This window comes from Myotis davidii, unplaced genomic scaffold (genome assembly GCF_000327345.1).
Source record: "Myotis davidii unplaced genomic scaffold, ASM32734v1 scaffold168, whole genome shotgun sequence".
Taxonomy (NCBI): domain Eukaryota; kingdom Metazoa; phylum Chordata; class Mammalia; order Chiroptera; family Vespertilionidae; genus Myotis; species Myotis davidii.
The window spans coordinates 1,778,226-1,800,020 of record NW_006383016.1 but is presented as its reverse complement, the minus strand read 5'-3'; the positions used below and the strand labels follow the sequence as shown (position 1 = coordinate 1,800,020).

The 21,795-nt window shown below is 41.9% G+C and overlaps 1 protein-coding gene across 7 annotated transcripts in view; it reads right to left on the bottom strand.

Annotated features, from left to right (window-relative positions):
- JAZF1 (JAZF zinc finger 1) overlaps positions 1 to 21,795 on the bottom strand; it is a 186,828-nt gene that overhangs the window by 110,064 nt on the left and 54,969 nt on the right. For 5 of the 7 annotated variants that reach the window (XM_015558142.1, XM_015558140.1, XM_015558139.1 and 2 more), the window contains one exon: positions 19,773 to 19,845. In XM_015558142.1, the coding sequence (XP_015413628.1) occupies positions 19,773 to 19,845 (73 nt within the window). Of the gene's footprint in view, positions 1 to 19,772; positions 19,846 to 20,033; positions 20,171 to 21,294; positions 21,504 to 21,795 lie in introns of all 7 variants that reach the window. The other 2 variants (XM_015558144.1, XM_015558143.1) reach the window with 2 other exon arrangements.

Genomic DNA, 21,795 nt, shown 5'->3' with positions numbered 1-21,795 from the left:
TGTATCCCAGACATTAGGCCTCACCCAGCACTTCAGACGTGGTCTTCAGTACCTATTTCACTTATAAAATAAATAAACTTATTTTGTGACTTTTATTTTCTAGGAAATGGTGACACTTGGATAATGTGCAAGGTGGTCTCAGAGGAAGTGACGTCTTAGGCTGGTTCATGTCATGGTGATGTTTCTGCAGGATTTCACGTTATGCGGCTGATAAGAAGTGTGAATTTCCAGAACATCAGACACAGGCGCCAAAAAAATGGATGACTAAAAACTGACTAAAAAATCAATCCAAACAGAGTGCTTCGGGTGACCTGGGGCACTGCATTGCCTTCCCGAGCCCAGCTCCATCGCTGTAACATTCTCCAGTTAGAAGGTCCTCATATTTTAAGAAACTATGTTACAAATGCCCTGCTCCACACCCACATGACTGCAATTATACAGTGAGATTAATGGATTCACAGGCAGTTTCTACGGATTTAATGGCTTCTTAATAGAATAGGGTGCACACACAGCTAGGCTGCTATGACAAATCATAAAAGCTTTTTAATAAGAAACCTCAATTAGTTAATTAAAATTTACTAATTGAAAATTCTAAGACGAGCATGTAAAATATTCCAGACCTCTAGGTACAGCAATAAAACACGTACCTAACATACCTACCAGACAAGTACTACGTATCTATGCAATTGGAGACCTCGGTCAATGAACTAAGAAATGAGAGAATAGGTCACCACACAGAAACCTTGACAGCAGCCTAATACGTCAGGAGTGAGGAGAGGAAATTATTATTATTTATCACACAGAGAGCAGGTGGGAGGAATAGGGCCACCCTTGTTAGTTTACTAATTCCTTACTCTTCCTCCACCTTTACAGATTCAACTCCCTGCAGTGGCATAAAGGCTTATTTAAAACATAACATTTTTAAAACCAATTTTGTATCTTTTAACATCTTTTCCTGCTCCCAAAAAGATGCACTTGATACTCAAGAAAATGCTCAGAATACAGCTAAGGTGGTGGATGCATTGTCTATTAATAGCAGTTCAAATGCTGTAAACATCTTTTAAAATGCCACACAACCAGCTCCAAGTCAAGGGGGAAGGCGGACGAATGATTACGGTGCTGTGGGACATTCCACTCATCATTGTACACATGCCTCGAAACACTGGTGACGGCATTCAAGAGGTGTTTTGTTTTTGTTTTTTCAGGAAAATAGTGCCCCCAAAGAAAGCTGCCTGTGGGAGCTAGAGATGACCAGAAAGACGGTATTTGCCTGAATCCTTCCTGGATAAATGAAAGAATGGAATGCAGACTTTGACCAGCTCTAGGATATGCACTTTGCTCATTAGACATTTTTTATGAAACAGGAAAACGTTATCCTTAAAACAGTTTCAGGAGGAGCGCCCGCCCGGGGGTTCTGCATTTTCCTGGTGCGCCCGTGAGATAGTGTATGAGAATCTAGGGTTCAGGGTGCTCTCAGGATCTTTCCATCATTGGTATCAAAGGCTGTGATCACTCAGAGCTGCTGGTCCAGTGCTTGGGACCTAACAGACCCAAGTTGAAATCTCAGCTCACCTAGCTTCAGCTTCACCTTCTATAAAATGAACGTGGCGTCTGATTAAACACTAATTTCAAACCTTCCTGCTTTTTGCACATCAACTTTTTGTTGCTATGAATCCCCAGCAGTCCTTTAGGTCCAATATCCTGATTCACCACAAAATGCACATTCTCACTCAACTTACTGAGAATTTACCAGATCCCACACTGGCTGCACAGAAGAGGAAATATACATATTGATAAGAAGTATTAAATAACTCTTCTTCAAAATTTTCTGATGGTAGACATGCTTAACTTTGCTGACTCTCTGTTAGAAGAGGGTGAAACCGCTCATAATGATACTTGGGAATGTACAGAGATCAACAGCCTTAAGGGTGGGGCAGGCCAAACTCACAGGACACAGGCTTCACTATGAGAGGTTGATCCAGCTAGCTGTAATGATTGGGTGATTCACAGCCGTCCCAATCCATGCGGGACTTCCAAGACTTGGATTTCTAAGCACAGAAGGCTTTCCTGCTAATCCTGGACTCCCCAAGGGAAAGGGGGAGCCAGGGGATCAGAAATGGTGGCTATGAGCGTTATTTGGAATCCTACACAGAATCCAGAACTAACAGATCCACAGAAGAAAGGCAGCAGGCTCTGCCAGGCCATAAATTAATTACCTTTAATGGCCAGGCTCGGGTAAAAGCAAATAGACACCCAAACGCTCCCCTATCTGCTGCTTTCATTTTGGTATTTAGCACGAGAGTTAAAATCACTTTTAATCAGCAAGACAGGCAGTTGCTTTTAAAACAGGAACATGCTGGAGAGAGAGAATGTCCCCTGATAGTGCAGGGAATTTGAACTTTGGCCCTGGTTGTAGAATAATCCTACACATGCCTGTCTGGAATACACTACAAATCTTTTGCGTCCCCTCTAAATCAATAGGCGAAAGTCCTCCAAAGATGAACAGAAATGTTTCAACCCACCACCCTTTCTCTTAGAACATCCCTATATGGGGCTCACAGTCACCTCTTGAATTGAATAAATGAAGGAAACAGAACAAAGCCGGCTTTTAGAATTAGGGAATTCAAATTCTGAAGTATACTGCTTGTCGGAGTGGAATTTTTCAGGGGCCGATTTTCTGTAAATCAAAGTGAACACATACTAAGACTGCACATTTTCTGGGGACTCTATCCTCATATACATTATGTGTAACTTGGCATACAGTATTCTGCAAACTTATTTTCTATTTGTTAAGTCAATGGCAATTTTAGAAGTATAAAAAAATCATCTTTCTCCATGTCACAGTTAAATTTCTATTAATTCTAAATTGGAAACAATGTAGCTTTTAGGATTATATTTCCACCTGTGAAGAGGACCAGAGCTAATTTTTGGAGGAGAAAACAAAGACTTAGTCTTTATTTCGTTTCACATTCTGAATGGTCGGTCCCCGCCCGGGTGGTTAATAGTAAGTTAAAATGGTGGCAAGGGAGCAGCTTCCAGTCCTGGGCTCTCACACACAATTAATCGCACAAGTGATAGCACACGAATTGATGTTTGCAAATGACTCCATTTTTAACAAACTGAGGTAGATTTAAGGTTAAATGTATGAGAGACAGAGAGAGAGAGAGAGACAGAGAGAGAGAGCGAGAGAGCGAGAGAGAGAGACTTCCCTGCCTTTCCTGCTATCATTTGTGGTCTGGAACTGATCGTGGCATCTGTGACTGAGTGTGTGAGTATGTGCGCATGTGTTTCTTTTTCTAACATTATCAGCATGAGAACAACTAGAAGTACGCTGTAGATTTCCCAGAAGAAGGCAAGACAGCTGTGACAGCTACAGGGTTTCATTTACAGACACCGACACCACACATTTCAGTACAGATCAGACCCAAAGGTCAAAATATGTACATACCGTTCGTCAGCATGAAATTGAGGCAAAGACCATCACTCTTGACAGGACTAAAATGTTGTGTTTTTTATTTTCTCAAGTTGCCTATGCCCAGCGCAACTTTATTCCATGATTTTTTTTTAAGAACACAAATAAGCAAACAAAAAGTCAGGCATCCAATAAAAAAAAGCATCATTCTACTTGCAGAATCCATGCTAAAGTAGCACTGGGAGCAGCATGAGAGGAAGATGTGAACGTGTTTATTTTTATGGTCAAGTTGTCTCACGCAGCAGAGATCCAGACGCTTTGCTTATAGCTGATATTAACGCACAAATGTCTATCACCCGGGTTTCTGACATCTCAAAATTACTGCCTGAGATGAATACGGGCTGTGGACCGCAGCGTCCTTAAATTTCCCCAAATTTGACAACATTCAGAAGACTGGCGAGTGTCTCCCCATCTAAGAACAGCTGTATTTCTAGGTGACATCTTTTTTGCGGGACATTTGGCTATATTCAGTAAAGTGCTGATTAATCCTTCTTGATCTTTCCTCCTGACAAGGAATGACAGCCCCTTGTATTTTATAAATCTTGAGCACATTAAAATTTGCAAAGTCGAAAGACTAATGAAAAACAAAAGAGGAAAACAAAGCCAAAAATCATAAATCCTCCCCGACTCGAAGGCATTCCTCCCTTATCCCTAAAAGAAACCCGTTCCTGCACATCTTGTTTGCATTTAACTTCTGAGGTTCGTCTTGTTCCATCTCTAGAACAAGTCGGGCGGCAGGGTATAAAGATATGACTACATGAATAAAAACACATGACCACTGTGGCCGCTGCACATACGAAAACAAGATGAGACAGAAAAATATGAACTGCCAAGTGACATGTCACTTGGATACATGTGTTTCTGTACTTCGTCATGAATGTTCAACTGGAAAGCTACTGGAAGTATCGGAATTCTCCTTCCCTGGCTATTGCAAAACAACAAGGTAGCATCGGGAGAAGCTGATGATCTGTGAGCCGCAGAACGCATCACTTCCCCGTTCTAGAAGATTTGCTAAAAGAAAGGGTGTTTGACACATTAACACTGCACAATGCGCTCACAATGCCACAAGCCTCCTGCTCACACCACGCCAGCTTCTTCCGAGAAGGTGCCGGGCTTGAGTTTAACTTGGGAAGAGAGAGCTGTTTTTCTTTTATCCCCACCCCGCCTTTCTTACACCAGCCCTACATGATTTACAATATTTTTATTGCAAACATAGTCATGAAACCTCGCTTTGTGCAGGCTGAAGCAGCGAAGAGGGAATTGGTGTGGTTTGGCGGTGGATGGAGGTGAAGAGCGAGCTGCAGAATTCTATTCCTGTCGCAAGTGAGGAAAACGCAATTCAAGGCTGACCCTGGACCCGGTCGTGCTCACAGGTGTGGGGACTCCTGTGAGGCAAGGACACAGACAGACAGTGGCGTGTGGGTGTGGCCACACCTGTCATGAGCTGATGTGCATACCGCATTACCCTCTTTCCCAGCCCCTGTACGTGCGGACGAGAGGCAGGAGGACACAGTCTGCCACAATCGTTACGTGTGGCCCAGCCTCTCGTGGGAAAGCCAGGCTTGTTTTCTCTCTAATATTAGGTGAAGCTTTTGAATCAACAAAATTCTTAGGAAACTCTCCAGGGACGGTCCTGTGTGACCTTCCTGTGGAAACCTGCTTGGAAAGTTGTGCATTCCTTTGGAGGTCTGGGATTCTGATCAGGTAACTTGCAAAGAAGCAGTGAGAGCAGCAAAGATAAAGGGGCTTAAGTTCTGACAAGAAAACCGGCTGGGACACCCAGGTTAACTGTGAGCTGGTGCAGATGGGGCTGCTCCCCACAGATCTGAGGAACTGGCTGGTCCGAGGCCACATCACTTCTAATCTAAGAGATTCAAAAAGGCCCAATTACCATTTCTTATCACAGTTTCCCACTTAAGACATCTGCTCATTTTGGAAGGGTCGGGGGAGAAAATGGGGGGCCAAACTGAGGGGCTGTTGAAAACAGAGAGGAACAGACATCAGCACACAGGGCACCTGGAGAGCAGCAGGGCAGGCCCTCTAGGCCCACCTGTACCGTCTGACCACATCCTACCCTGAGGCCTGGGCAGAGAATGGCTCACGGACACCTGTGGGGTTCTCTGCTTGGGCACAGGAAGAAGAAATAGAATGCAGGGACACCCCAGTTTTCTGACTGCCTGCTCCTTTTTATGGTGGTAAAGGGAGGGATTCAACAGACTCATTCTTTTATCAGTACAGAGATGGACTCACGTCTTCTTACGAGCCATATTTGTGGATGCACATTGGCCTGACTACCTATTATTGCACAGCAATCTAGAAAACACATAAATGAAAAAGCAAAATTTAAAAACAGTTTCTCTAGCATCATTTTTAAGCATCTGTGGATAAACACTTGACAGGACACACAAAAGCATCTTATCTGATGAAATCTAAATGCCATTTCTTTCCCTTTTTTATTCCTATTATTATTTCGACGTTTTTACATAACAAAAATACAGAGGAATGATGGATCAAAAGTAACTTGCTCTAAATACCACTAAACTAGTAAACCACGATAACTAAACTTGAAAAGACGGACAATGCAGAGTGTCAGTGAGTATGCGGAACAGCCAGCAATCTCGTGCCGGTAGGAGAGTAGTGTAGTTCAACTCCCTTCAAAACCTGTGCAGCTGTTTCTGACAGCTAAATACACACCTGGCCCATACCTCAGCAATTGCACTGCTAGTAACAGACCAAAGGGAAATGAATGCTATGCCCACAAAAGACTGACACAAGAATGTCCACAGATGCTCTATAATAGCCACATACCATGAACACTACATATCAAACAAAAACAAAACATGTACTAATACATGCAATAATAAGGATGACTCTAAAAAACACATGCTGAGCAGGAAAACTCAGATCCAAATGGGAATTAAATGGAAAGACCACCTGAAATTCCTGATTGATTAGCTTTGCTATAAGCTGTATTATTCTATACATAATAGAATAAGTCCCATAATTCATAGTTCACATAATAAACTCATTAACAGATGGGAGAAATGACAGCCAGGGCAAAGCTCTGTTATTCTAAAAATGGAATTCCAGAACAAGGGTCTGACTTTTTGTACTTGACATATTTTAGGAGCTACAGGTGTTGTGTGACCTAGGGGATCAGAAATTGCAGGGTTTTCAATAGTTTTTCACATTTCAGATTTCTTCGATATCATACACAAATATGTTCTTGCCTCTTTAAAACTCTAGAAAATAAGCACTTGCTGGCCTTAGCGGTAGAGAAATCTATGCCAAAGACCAGAAATAATTTTTTTTAATGGGTCAGTGAGCTAAGAGCATAATGTGCCTTTATGACTAAACACATTCCGGCTTTGAGGTTTTTTTTTTTTTTTAAAAAAAACGGCTGCTGTCTAGCAAAGATTAATGCAATATAGAATCGGCTTTTCATCTCACTTGTTTGGCCCAAGAGAACTATACATCACTGAATCTGGCTGGTGCTGAACACAACGATAAAACAAGCAGGAAAAGAAAAGGGGAGTGTTTGCATGGGCACAATGAAGAACAGGTCTAAGCAACTTCCCAGCTCATTTGCTCCAAACAAATCTGCCCCAATAAGGAAAACAAATCAACTCTGAACCAGCAGTGGATTCGATGTTTCCTGGGAGCCTGCAGTACAAAGGCACCTGTCGCTGTCACGCACGCCTGGAGAGGAAGCATGGTAACATGGTCCTCGAGGTGTAAGGACGAGGACACCACAGCCTTCCTGCTAACCTTTGCTTGGGCAGAAGGCTACTTGGGCAGTATTTGACAGACAGAGGTGAGCACACGATTTGCTAAGGTGATGCTGTGCTCTCTGAGAGCTAAACCATCGTTAGACTCTCTCAACTTGAAATGAAAGATGAGTCGGCTAAGCCAGGCACAGTCAAGGGAAGATGTATGCAGACACTGCCGAAAAGGCAGGGACGATTCCAAAAGCCAGTTCTCACTTCTGGTCTTGGCATGCTGCACCCCTCCTCATTAGGGGAGGGAGGGAGTTGGCAGGAACTGATTGTAGGGGGGCCCCACCATCTGGAAATTACATGGGTCCATGTTGTCACCTAAATCTGCAGGGACATTTCAACGATCACAAGGTGGAAGCCGCCGGGAAGGCTTCTCTGCAAGTCCTGCTTGTCGAACATGTTTACAGCCACAGCAAAGGTGCAGAATGAACGGATCATCAAGGACAACGTGCTAACTTGCATCAAACAAGGGGAAACCCCTGGGACAGGACAGACACGAATGCAATGACCAGAGACTAAATTGCCACCTGCTTGGGGCTGAACGAACAATCCTCCTCACTTGTTGTTTGGTTTTAGCAGCAACTGGAGACGATGACATAAAAAACAAGCTAGCACTTCAATTAGTCTAGTTTGATAACCTCATGCGATCTTCATGTTCAATTAAAGAATGAGATGAGAGTAAGGCCTGAGCTGTAGGTTTTTAGGGGCAGTGTGTATGAGGCAAAACGATGGTGTTGGAAATGAGGAGACCTGGGCTGCATCCGGACATGCCTGGATTCTGTGCAGTTTTGAGAGAAACGATCTGACACCCATGTTACTCTCTGGGTGATCCAGAAGAAGACAGAACAGGGATACACAACTAGAAGATACAGTAATTCAAATCTCAAGTCTGTCATTTACTAGCTGTGTGAACTTGGGCAAGTCACTGAATTTCTTGGATCCTTGTAAAAAATGAGGTCAGAGCCATCTTTTATAGTAGAATCATGGCTCAATGGAGAAAATGTGTGATTGTATAAGAAATTAGGATATTTGGGTTATTTGTGAATGTTCTTTGAAAAACAAAATGGGTTATGATACACACTTTGTTATTATTTGCTTCTACCTTATACTCCACAGGGCAGTGTGATGACATGTTAAGTAAATGAAGTTCATATGGAAAGCAAGGTGATAGTACAGGGAAGCACTATGACGTACAAGTCAACACAAAGACTGAAATCACATAAATTTGGGTATGAACCCACGTCTTAAAGCTACTTAATAACTATGACATTTGAGGTATCTTAACCAGGGGTCTGTGGACCCTAAGGGGCCAGGGGTAGAATTCAGGAGATCTGTGAACTTAGATTAAAAAAATTTATATCTTCAACTCTGTTAACCACTACTAAAATGTAGCCTTTCTTTCAGCTATGAATATAGGCAGCCAATCAAAGTATTTTCACAGTATCAAAATATTGTTTATACTTATCACTAATTTGAAATTATGGGAGCTATTAACCTGGCACCTAAGTTTCTTTTACTTAAGGTCTTAATAAAGAAGCACATGCTACCATACCACAAATTTGTTATTTTAATATTTTGACAATACATTTTAATATAGTTGGTTTTCTTTGTAATTCTATATATTTTAGTTTATGAATTTAAAAACATTGTTTTTGGAAATAATCCATGGACCTCAACAGCTCACAAGGGGTCCAGGGCACTAAAAAGGTTAAGTGCTCTCACAACTGCCCCGGGTTCATTCTCTTTGGTATAAAAGGGCGACAAGACCTGTTGCAGGGTCATTTTTGTGAGATTACAGATGACACTGTCAAGTCTACTGCCCAGTGCCCTGCACACAGTAGGTGTTCAACCAACAGAATTTAATCAGTGTTGAAAATGATTAAACAGGAAGAAATTCTCTGTATTACACATTCCATTCTATCTCAATATGACCATTTCGATAAAATGTAGTTTTGGTCCTTTAAGGATTTAAGGTTAATGCTCTCTGATGACTATCTTTATTTGTTCAGACTGGATGGACCTGTGTTGTTTGGGATGAATGGCTGTGCTGCTGTCCTTTCTAAGCCCAGATTGCCTTTGCTGGAGACCAGAGGTGAGAGTCTACCCTGTGGCTGAGGCTGGAGGGGCCTTTCTGGGGACACGGGGCTGACCTAGCTGCACTGCTTTAAGCCAACAGGCCAGGGCTTAGCCATGGTGTCAGAGATGAGAACACATTAGCAGAAACTGAAAACATGGAGCTCTTGTAAAGCTTGTGAGTGAAGGGCCTTCAAAGGCAAGACTAGTACGTAGGCTCAGCATAATGACCCTCAATGTGAGAAAACTAAGTAATGTTTCAACTCGAGTCCCAAACCAACAGTCTCAGCAATATGAGTATCCTGCAAATGGGAGTGCATTAGAGCTACAAAGGGAAGATTCATGGCCTCCTTAATTAACTCCGAGGTGCTGTTTATTCCCTGTACTTGTCAGTGTGAAGAGGCAGGAAATAGAAAGATGCATAAAACAGAGAATGGGAGGTACATATAAAACTGTGACTGTTATTCATGCATGTATCCAAACACGGACTGAACACCTAAGGAGTTCAAGGCACTGTTCTAGAAGCTGAGGACACAGTGATGACCACGATGACAGAATCCTTGCCCCCACGGAGCTCACATTCTCCAGGGGGAGGCAGGCAGTCAACAACAAAACACTTTCCGGTGCTGGTAAGTGCCAAGAAGAACATGAAAGCAGAGTAAGGGCGCAGAGATGGGTGGATGGGAACTATTTCATTGGTGCTCAAGGAAGACCTGCAGTGCAGGTGACATCTGACCAGACATCTGAAGGAGGTGAGAATGTGAACTGCGTGAAGCTCTGATGGAATAAACAGCATCCCAGCAGTGGGACCAGCAAGGAGAAGATCGGGGATGAGGATGAGCTGGGTGTGCTCAAGAGTAGGATCTGTGGTGAGGGTGGGAGGCGAGGTGGTGAGGCATTCCTGAGCTAAAATTTGTGAGGACATAAAATGTGCATTTTTGTGACTTTAAAAATTGTTTTATAAAACTTTTCACTGAATTTTTTGTAAAATCCTCACCAGACGATATCTTTTTATTGATTTTAGAGAGAGGAAGGGGGAGAGAGAGGGAGAGAAAGAGAGAAAAATTGATGTGAGAAAGAAATATCAATCCATACATGCCATACATGCCCCAACCTGGGATTGAACCCGCTACCCAGGCATGTGCACTGACCGGGAATGGAACTGGCAACCTTTTGATACACAGGGCGATGCTCAACCAACTGAGCCATTCCAGCTGGTCTCCAGCACTGTTATTTACATAAACACATGCAAACAGATCAGGACACAATCTTAACGTCCACCAATTAGTAGTGGAGGAGTTGAATTGTTATACATTCATATCTTAGAAATTTACATAGTCATTAAAGAATGAATTAGTGCTATCTCCCACTTTGACCTAGAGAGATATTAAATAAAAAATGAAAAGAGAAGTGTATATTATATGTAGAGAGAGATCTGTATATTTGTATATTATATATTTCTTTACCTCTCTCCATCTCTCACAGTTTTATACAAACAAATGTTACAAACAACCAAACCCCTATATATATTAGTATATGCCTGCATTGAGGAAGAATGTAGATGGGTGCCCACTATTACATTAACACTGCAGTGTGAATAAAGGAGCCAGAGGAGAGGGGTTTGAGGCCACAGAGACCAGAGATGGCTGTGGAGCACAGGCCATGGTGCCAGCTTTGAACAAGGGAGAGAAAAGGAAGCAGACATGGATGAAAGACCCAGATGAATTCGAAGATGAGGAAGGGAAATTGAGACTGAGCCTGGAAATGGGAAACACTAGAAACTGATCAATTCAGCAAGGTTTTAACTAGGGATGAAGGATTACGGGACAGTCTTGAGGGTCCAGCTGAGATGGGAAAGGCTGTGTTTGTGATGTGATGAATCACACTGCTAGGTGCTTTTCTGTAGTGCCTCTCAGCAGCTAGCCCAAAGAGAGAGGCAAATGCATCTGAGGCTGAGATTGGAGACAATGGGTGGGCAAGGACATCGGGGCACGGGAATTAATCTAAAACGGTAAATTCCAAGTTAGAATCTAACAACCAGCCTGCGTGTGGAGGCAAAGAAGAAGGGCTGCGACCTTAGAGGTCTCAAGACAAATGTGGCAGAAAAGGAGGAGACAATGGAGACTCGGATCAACAGGGAAATGTCCCAGGTGGAGATACTGCAAGTATAGCAGCTCTTGCTTAGGACCAAGTCTAATAAATGGGTCTATAAAGGTTTTTTTGGGGGGGGGGGGGGGGGGGGCAAAGGAAATACAAGTCTAATTCTAGACAGTTTCAGTATCACTGAATCTCTACTGGCCTGTAATAAGTTTAAAGATTTTGAAAAAAAAAAAGCAAAAGAAAAGAAAGTAATGCAGCTTTGAACTGGATGGGAAGATGCATAACATGAAGATGCCATAAATGCTGATGGGTGGAGATAAGAAAGACTAAAAAGATGGTCTGATGTTGAGTTGTATAAGAAACCTGTTTTAAAACAATAATTGCCCTGAGAACAAACTGTAGATGACAAAGTAAATTATACCAGGAGGCCTAACAAGCAAATCAGATGCCCCAGCTCTGCCAAAACTTCCCTCTTCTACCTTGTGTTTTATGCCAGCAGCACAAGCTACTTGTCGGAGCGAGCCAGAATGCCACATAAGCGCTCCCTCTAGCTTCCCAGTGTCCCTCGAAAGTTCATGTTTTTTGCAGAACACAGTGAGCAAGCCAAATCAGGTTAGAGACATTACACGGGAAACCTGGCAGGCAGCCATCTCGGCTTTGTTTCAACCGATGTCCATAAAAACACAGGCTACGAAAATGGTAGCACGATGTCTGGTGTTTGAGATCTAACAGCATGCAACATGTTTATGGCATGCATTAGGCCACAGCCTTCAGTCTGGGGCTGCAGCACACAGCAGAACTTCAGGTCTGGTGGACAAAGAGGGGAAAGAGAAACGCATGTCTTGTACTGCAATAAATATGACTGCTCTCCGAAGACCACAAACAGGTGGTTTCATGAAAAAAGAAAAAAAGAAAAAGCTTACTGCCTTTAGATTAAAAAAAAAAATCAAATGTTCAGGCTTGTTTGTATAAAATAAATAAAAGGCCGGTGCACACTTGGCTAATTACAGCATTTTTTATGAGGCTATGACAGACTATAATCTGGCAAAAATGAGTCCAACTGAAACAGCAAGAGTGAGGGTTTGGGGGAATTAGCTGAGGTTTTGGAGTGGGAATAAAAGTGGGAAAGAGGAAGAAAGCTTTCATTAAGCAGTTCACATTTTGGTAGGAGGATTGAAAAAAAAACAACCAAAAAAAACAACCCAGCATCCAGACTGATTTTATTTTCATTCAAAACAACCTCTTCTTGAGCATATTTTTCCTTTAGGTTCTTGAACACATTTACAATGACTGCTTTAAAGTCTTTGTTTCCTAAATCTAACATCAGGGGAGGGTCTCTATTGACTGCTTTTTTGCCTCTCATTTAAGGGTTAGATTTTCCCGTGTCTTTCATGCCTAGTAACTTTTTACTGTACATTAGACATATTTTTATCTGATTCATTCCTATGAAGACTAGTGGTTTTTGTTCTAGCAGGCAGTTCAGCTTCAGGCTGATCATGTTGAACCCGTGTCAGCCTCGATTTATTCTTTATTTGGTCAAATCTGTGGAAAGCCCAAAGTGTTTTCCACGACCTTCTAATTTGTTAGGATTCACCTCCAAACTCTGTCTCCTCTGAAACTCTTATGGGGCCTTGGTTCTAGGTGTTGTTAGGGTGTCTCTAGAGCAGGTAACCCTCTTGGACAGACTTCTTATTTCTAATTTGAGGTCTTTTAGTATCTCATTTGGAAGATTAGGGTATTAACAAGTTGTTTTCATGCGGGCTGAGCTGGAATGCAATGCCTACTAGCACCATTTGACCACTGGTCTCACTGTTTCATCCTCACCCCTGTTGCCACTGCTCTTTGGTAAGACTCAGTCTCACCCTGAACAGGTATAGTCCACCCTCAGCCATGGACTCTCGAAGGACCCCCATACAAACTCCCATGGCCCCTTTCTGCACAGATGCCTCATCACCAATGCCCCTGTGCCACTTTACTTACTCCAGCTCTGCCTTCTCTCCCTCAGCTCAGTGGGATGCTCTGCCTGAGCTCCAGCTCACTCTCCTGCAAGAAGGAAACTGTCCTCAGGGAGTGAGCCCGGTGACCACAGAACTCATCTCCCACGCTTCCTTTGTTTTGGGGATCTCAGTCTTGTGCTGCCTGCTTCTTATCCTGAGCCTGAAACCCATTATCTCATACTTCTGTCCAGTCCTTTATGGTGGAAGAACTAGTGATGGCCAATGCACTTGGATAGTAGAGGCTCCTGCATTCTCACAGAAGTGTCCCTAGAGTTCCTAGAATCACCTATTTATTCACTGTCACACAAATTCATTTACACTCAGAGAAAAGGGCGACTTTGCATGAGCAGAATAGGAAGAATAAAAAGACCTATTACTTCTATACCGTTATGTCACAGGCACAGTTAGAGGTGCTTTATATGCACTAATTGATTTAATGCAGTGAGGAAGATATTGCTATTAACAGAGATGAAGAAGCACAGGCCGAGACATGCCAACTTGCTCACATAGTTTGTGAAGAGCAGAGACAAGACTCAGCTAAACGGGCTGATTCCTGAGGCCATACTATTGCCTTCTTTCTCAAAGAGAGAAGAGAATTACATTGCAGTTGGGGGGTAAACAGCGATGGTTTCTAAGCCAAAAAAAAAAAAAGCCAGCTAGGTGCCCTGGCAAGTCATGAGAAGTAAATGGATTCCTTATTAAAAGTGTAGAAATTAATGGAGTTAGCAAAGGCACAATTTTGTCCTCCTCCTCCCCAGTTGACCATGAGAAAAAAAAGAGAACATTCTGTATTTGGATCAGAAACATCATAGAAAGCTGTCCTGAACAAGAGGCTCCGGGGCTCCTCGGGGGAGCCGAGGATGTGGGTGGAAGTGATAATTCTAGCGATGCCTGACCCGTCCGTGTGGAACTAATCCCATCCGATGCTTCAGGAAAAGGTGCTCTGGCATCAGGTACATATAAGCATTATATTATCCCTTCTGGAGATCAGCATAGGAGGGGATCTGATAATCTCGTGCTAAAGAAACCTTTTTTACTTAGCCCTGGATTTCCCAAACTTAATCAGCCAAAGAACCCTTCTGTGAATAACTCAGTTGTGAGTGTGTGTGTGTGTGTGTGTGTGTGCGTGTGCGCACGCATACACATGTGTGAAACTGGCAAATACCCCTTGGAATTACTGCTCTATGAAATCCATTTCAGAATTTGCTGTTCAATTTTAATAGCAAACACTAGACTAAATAAAAATCCATTTCTAGGAGGTCAAACCTAACTGCTATTGTGCCAAGCAGTGCAGGGAATTTGAGTAGAGCTGTCATTTAGGTATAAAGACTATTATATTTTTATTAGTCAGTAAATGACAAGGATTGGGTACAAGAAGGTACCGACTTGTGCCTAGACATGATATTCCTTCACAGCTTATCTACAAAAATGCTACATATATTTAAAAAATTTAAAGTTAATTGGGAAACTTCGATTTATATTATTTTAATAAAAACAGTTTGTAGAGAAGATAGTATAATTGATAGCCATGACAATGTATGTTATATCTTTAAATTATCACAGTTATTCATTTCTAGGGTATCACAAGCTATTAAGTCTCTATCTTGTCACCTGAGCTACACTATAATAACCTGAAGGAAATATCCAGATGTAAGCCAGGGCTTCGCATCAGCTTTCTTATGGAGGCTCAGCTGACTTCACCCTGCAGCTCCCCTAGCACCTTGAGAAGTGGTGGAGGGAGTTTCCTGCGTGCCCCCGGCTTGGCCCTTTCTTTCCTCCTGATTTAAGGTGCTAAGGCGTCCTTTCCCTCTACAGCCGAGGCCTGCTAAGCTGGACGTGCCTTGCACACTCATCTCCTGGTGGCATTATGTCATTTAGGAGTTACCGGTCACCTCTCATAACATTTTTAGCTTCTGCTGTCTCCTACTGTTTCATTTTATTAGGCGCTACCCTCCAATTATTTACAGCCTGGGAATTACTCTTATTTTTGTATGTGTTCCCTCTGCCCAACTGTCCTATCCAATTTTTCTATTGGTTTTCCAAATTCTCCTCTTACTTTTCTAAACTAGTACTTTCCTCTCTGATAGCCCAACAAGTCAGGCTACACAGTGATTAGGAGCACAGATCCTAGAGCCTGATGGGGCAGATTTGAACCCAGTACTCCCCAGGTTCCGTCCCCCCTCCGCCCTGAACTAGGGCAAGTTATTTAACTTGAGTGTCAACGTCTGCACCTGTAAAATGGAGATCATCATAGCACAAGGTGTAAAAGTATTATTTTCGCTTTTCCTAGTGTTATTTCTTCCATATTCTCGCATTCAAAATCTTCTAGTTTTTCTTCTTGTCTTTTACACTTTATTTTCCAGATATATAAATAATATACAGACTAAACAATTAAATTTCCCATTACACAGACTTGTCATTGTTCCTCACATCACAGAATTAGCAGAACTTCCTATCCTTACAATTTATATCCATCTTTTTTTTTCCCTGCAGAATTATTCCCACAACCTTCACTAATTAATTTAGTCTCCCTCATTCTCATTAAACTATTTCTATTTTAAATGTGTGCAGGTATTGTAACAGATCTATTTTTGAAGGAATTAAAGGTCTGTTCGACACATTATGTTCAAGAGAGTGAAGCAACATTAAATAGACATAAATAAAGGATCCAATTTCTACTCAATTCTTTTCATAATCCAAAAAGGTAGCTCCATTTTAAGGATCCAAACTCTCTTGATTACAGTCAATGTTATTGCCAAAGAAGGTTTCATCTCAATTTTGACACACCCAAAAGTCCATTAGAGTTGGACAAATGGATATACGAGCAGCAAAATATTAATTCTTTTCCTGCCTTCACTGCTCAGCAAAATTAGACTTTATTTTCCCCTGAGGTTTAAGAAAAAAAATCTTTTACTTATTCAATTTTTTTATAATCCTCTTTTCTGCTGTAGTCAGGATATTGCTGTTAAGCAGACTTCCTTTCTCATTTTAACCCACATTGGTCTCTTCTTGAATCCATACTGGCTTCGTGACGTCCAATGCATCCCTTCTGTAACGAAGGCCCTAATGATTCCTTTTAAGCAGATATTCCCTCTGGCCAGACGTGGCTTCCTCCATGCTGCTGCCCATTGCTCTGCCCTCTTCCATTTACTAGGTGTTTATTTACCATCTACAAACAAACATCCAGAGGGTCTACCATGTGTTAAGTACCGTGTTATGAATGTGGCACTGTCCAGAAAGGGATCCCAAGAGAGGAGGGTTGTTAGTAACCTGGGCAACCTTCCATACCCGGTCCCCTTCACCTAGAAGTCACTAGTAAAAGTGTCAATCCCCATACACTAGTCTACTTTATCAGCTAAGATGACATGTGGTAAGTCCTCTGATTTCTCAGGCCTCTAAATACAATGATGTGACAGGTTCAAGATGCGTCTTCTCCAGACCCAAATTCTAGTTTATAGCAAATACAGAAAATGGAGGAACTCACTAAACAACATCTTCAGGAAGACAACCAAGAGAAAACCCGGGAGGAAGGAGCCTCAGGTGGGATACCTGGCCCTTCTCTGGTCGCTGTCAATTGAAGGGACTGTGCCAGATTAAAAGAAACGAGGGAAAAACATGTAGGTGCAATGCGGTGTTCTGGTTTGGACACTGCATGAGACAGACAACTGTAAAGGATTTGTTTGTTTTATCCGGGAAAATCTAAACATGATCTGAGTTAGATATAGGTTACATTCACGTGTACTGAAATGGAGAGATCAATGACTACAGAATAGGTTGCAAAACAGTTTTTCCCCCCAAATATATATACAAATAAATACACAAATAAATACAAAGGTAAAGACTGTGATAAATGTTAGTTTGTATTAATGCATTAGAGGAAGGCACGTTAAGAAAGACATTTGAACTGAAACATAAAGAGTAAGTGGGAGTTGACTAGCTGTCACCATAAATATGAGAGAGGATCACTGATTGACTGCCTCCTGCATGCTCCCTACTGGGGATCGAGCCCGCAACCCGGGCATGTGCCCTTGACTGGAATGGAACCTAGGATCCTTCAGTACACAGGCTGATGCTCTATCCACTGAGCCAAACCAGCTAGGGCCAAATATATTTTTATTGATTTCCGCGAGGGAGAGAGAGAGAAACATCAATGATGAGAGAGAATCATTGATTGGCTGCCTCCTGCATGCCCCCTACTGGGGGTTGAGCCAGCAACCTGGGCAAGTGCCCTGATAGGGAATCGAACTGTGACTTCCTGGTTCATAGGTCAACGCTCAACCACTGAACCATGTTTTCTTGTGTTAAGGTATTATCAGTAGTGATAGCTGGGTGGTGGGAATGTGACGTTTTAATTAAAAAAATTTTTTTGTTTGATTATACTTTATAATTTTCTACAATGCTGTAATAATGCTGTATGGCTATAATAATAAAAGATTATTTTAAAAAATGACTCATTTTCTCCCAGAAGACTCATCCAAGAAATCTCACACCCACTGATTACGCTAACTCTCTAGGATTCAGGCATATCCCACTGCACAGTTTATGCTAAATTATCATCCTTGAGTCAAGTTCTCTGGTAGTGTTTTGTGTGTGGCCCTTGTCCCTATTCGACTTCTTGTGTATCCCAAATTACACTTGGCAGAGTATTTATTTTTTTAAGAATATTCTTTAAAATATTTTTTTATTGATTTCAGAGAGGAAGGGAGAGGGAGAGAGAGATAGAAACATCAATGATGAGAGAGAATCATTGATCAGCTGCCTCCTGCATGCCACCTACTGGGGATCAAGCCCACAACCTGGTTCATAGGTCAACACTCAACCACTAAACCATGTTCCCTTGACTGGAATCGAACCCAGGACCCTCCAGTCTGCAGTCTGACACTCTATCTACTGAGCCAAACCAGCTAGGGCCAGAGTATGTATTTCTTTAGTGAGTATAACACCTGTGTAATGAATAGATCCTTGGTGCCATCACGGTTGACAATTTAATCAGGAAGAATGAACGTGAAAACCTCATAGACTCTTATTAGAACAAGGCTTTGTATCACATGAATTTGTATATATCCAGGTAACATATTTTACCCAAAACACAACAGCCACATCATTAAAAAGTTCTACTTAATACCACAGTTAATCTATAAGCCTATTTATCCCATCCTACACTATAACTAGGCTAATTAACATTCACATAATTCTAATGTATAATTAAAGACTTTTCCAAACCATGCTAATCACTGGAAATAACACATGTACATCTTTATTTGTACCTGATGTGATTTCAAAGGTGTTCTACTTTAAACATCTCAAAAATTATGGGTCATGATAAACTATAGATCTTTTCTCTCACTTTCAGGGAAGGCTGATAAGTAGGAAGCACAAAACAGATATACACATAGATGCTTATGCTAATGAATCCTTGAAAAACACGCTTCATAAAAGAACTTGACACAGCACAGTCAACTCCGAAGCTCTCTCTAGACAAGACTGAAGCAAGTTTTCTAAAAAGGCATTAAAATGAAACAGTAGAAGTAACTCATTCCCAGCTTTCCACTTTAGACCCTGAACCTCAGCTCTGGTACCAATGACTGCCAACACACGCTTTGTTGTATATAAACAAGGGAGAGTCAATACAAAGTCATGCACTGAATTACGAGCAGAGTTTGTTGTTCCCATTAAAAACTAGTTTGCTTGTGCTTTGCTTTTCTCTCTTCAGGGGTGTGAGTTTTCTTTATCCGAGCTGATTTCAGCTTCTCTCCAGAAATCACTGTCCCCTTAAATTATCTGAGTTGGCTGAAACACCAAGTCCTCTTTCAGACTTGATAGGTCAAGTTCTAACTGTTCTCTAAACTCGTGCTCACATGTTCACTTTCAGTAAACACTCACAATAGTTCAGTGCTGACAACGTTTTTACTCAAAGATGAGCTTCTACTAAATAGCTTTCTGATACTGAATTATTTCAATGTGTTATATCCTGATATGTTCTGATACTCCAACAATGTCCTAATTCATAAAATGCCTCTTCACCCCAGCGTTTAAAAGTTTCCCTCAAACATAAATCCATTAATCTCCCAGACTGCCCTATGAAGTCCAAAGAGTATATTCGAACTCTGCATACAAAATAGTTCCCGAATGAGCGTATAAATCAGTCGTTTTCAGCCATATGCACAGAGAACTAACTACCTCCTGCATCTCCCCAACAGAGACACAAGAACATTCCATATAAAGGTTGATTTTCAATCATCTCCTGTAAATATTTTAAAACTGAAAACATTTTTTTCTACTGTCAGAAGTTACAGTGAAAAAAATAAGCATTTGGCAGATATGAGGTTGCTATAAATTCTGTAAACGGCTTACCTATTAATGTAACTGAGGGCAACATAGGTTGGCTGCTGTAATTCTTGTTTTTCTAACACACGTGGATCTGTATCTGTAATAAAAAACACAATTATGATTTTCAGCTTTTGCATCAGAATATATGAGCCTACCTAACATAAACTAATAAAGGCTAGACAGAGAAAAAAATTAACTTACTAGTAGTATACCTCTTTTTAAAGAAAACTATGCAAAGCCCAATCGTTTGTCCATTCATTCGCAAATAACAAGATATTGCATTACTTTTCAAGGGAATTCCAAACATCAACAGTGATAAAATGTCCATCTGTCACGCAAACTCTTGCACAATCCCCCTCATAAATATTGGTTTTCACTGCTTACAGTTACAATGTTGGCATGGTTTTCGGTGGTTAATCGGCCTAAGAAAGAAAGTCTCTGTTAATTATGCTCACTTCAAGGCTGGAACAAATTAGTTGCCATTGGAAAGAGCCATCAATTTGAAAATGTACGGGGCATTGTTCTTGTTTGCTGAGCACGTTTCTGGATTGGGATTTACGTTCCGGAGGGCAGCTCTTCAACTTTCTAATTGTAGAATGAGTTTATTTTATCTTCTCTAGGCTCTCGATCAGAAATCCTCATACTGGTTTGGAATCCACAGACACCACATTCTTCAGAGGGGCTTTTCCTCTCCAAGACACAGAATTCAACGCCATAGCAACCTCTGGAAGGCTGCTTCTCACAGCACCAAAAAAAACCACACAAAAAACAAACAAACCACCAAAACACCAGCACTGCTAAATATGCAAACACAATTGTTTATGCAGTAAGATTGGAGGAAGAGGAGCACATTTTTGTTTTCTCAGAAAAAGGTTCAGACATTGCACACAGATTTCTTTTCATTTTAACCTCCTTTAAAACCATCTCACTGTTAGAACTCTTCCAGCTGCACTTGGCAGTCACACCGGCTTTGATGTAACGACAGATGTTGTTTCCAGCACCTTGGTACAGGAAGTGTTTCCTGCACGTGGTAGAAGATCCACCCATTAACTCCAAAAGGCATTAACAGGGGATGGGCAGGGATGCAGGCACAGTGGCGAGGAGCACGGGGGCAAAAGGATAGCACGAAAATCAATCGACAAGGCTTCCCACTGGCAGATTAAAACTGGACAGCAGTGGCAAACTTATTCCTGGTGTGCTAATCACGTCACGTTCACTTGACTCTTTCTCCTCTGCCAAGAATTTCTGGGACACTCTATTCACAAACCCTGCTTCCTGGGTCTTTGCCATTGTAGGTCCTTGAAAGCCAAGTTCTGAAACAAGAGACAAAGATTCTCTGAATGGCTCCCTCAAGTCGGGTCTCAAGGGTTTGACAGCACAAGGGAGGACAGAGAGTAAGTCAGCATTTGCTCTCCTACAACGGTCACGCTGCAGCTGAGACTGTCTGCAGGTCACTGGCCTAGAACTACCCCTGTGGTTCTCCAAATACACGGACAACAACCACTCCTCAAGGGAAACATGGTTTTCAAACACAGCCCGTCCTCACACACATCTGCTTGCTGTGGCCCCAAAGTGTGTCCACATTTCAGAGAGGAACGCTTTGTGCACTTCACTCGTGCTCACTGGAGAGGAGGCAGTGGACAATGCTCACCAGGGAAAGGTGTTTTATTCCTAAAAACGGTCCATGGGAATGCTGGGCAGGCCATGTGTGCTGATGGTGACTGACAGACCAATCCTGCAAGCTCTTTCTAGGTGCTTAACGAAGTGAGGCATGAGAGATTGGAGAGAGAAGCCAGGAAGACGAAGAGAACGGAGAACGATGAGAAAGAACAGGGTGATGAGTGCAAATGTCTGTGCAGAAAACATCTCAAAAACTCACAAAACCATTTTGCTTCAAGTTTAGGAACAGGTGATCAAGATGCTTAGCTTTTGAGACAGGGCCTAAACCTGATTCATTAAAACTCATTCCTTCAGAGAGACATCTGGTGTGTTATTTTGAAAGGAAAGAACTTTGTTCTGAATCTAAAATGTGTGTATAGGGGAAAGA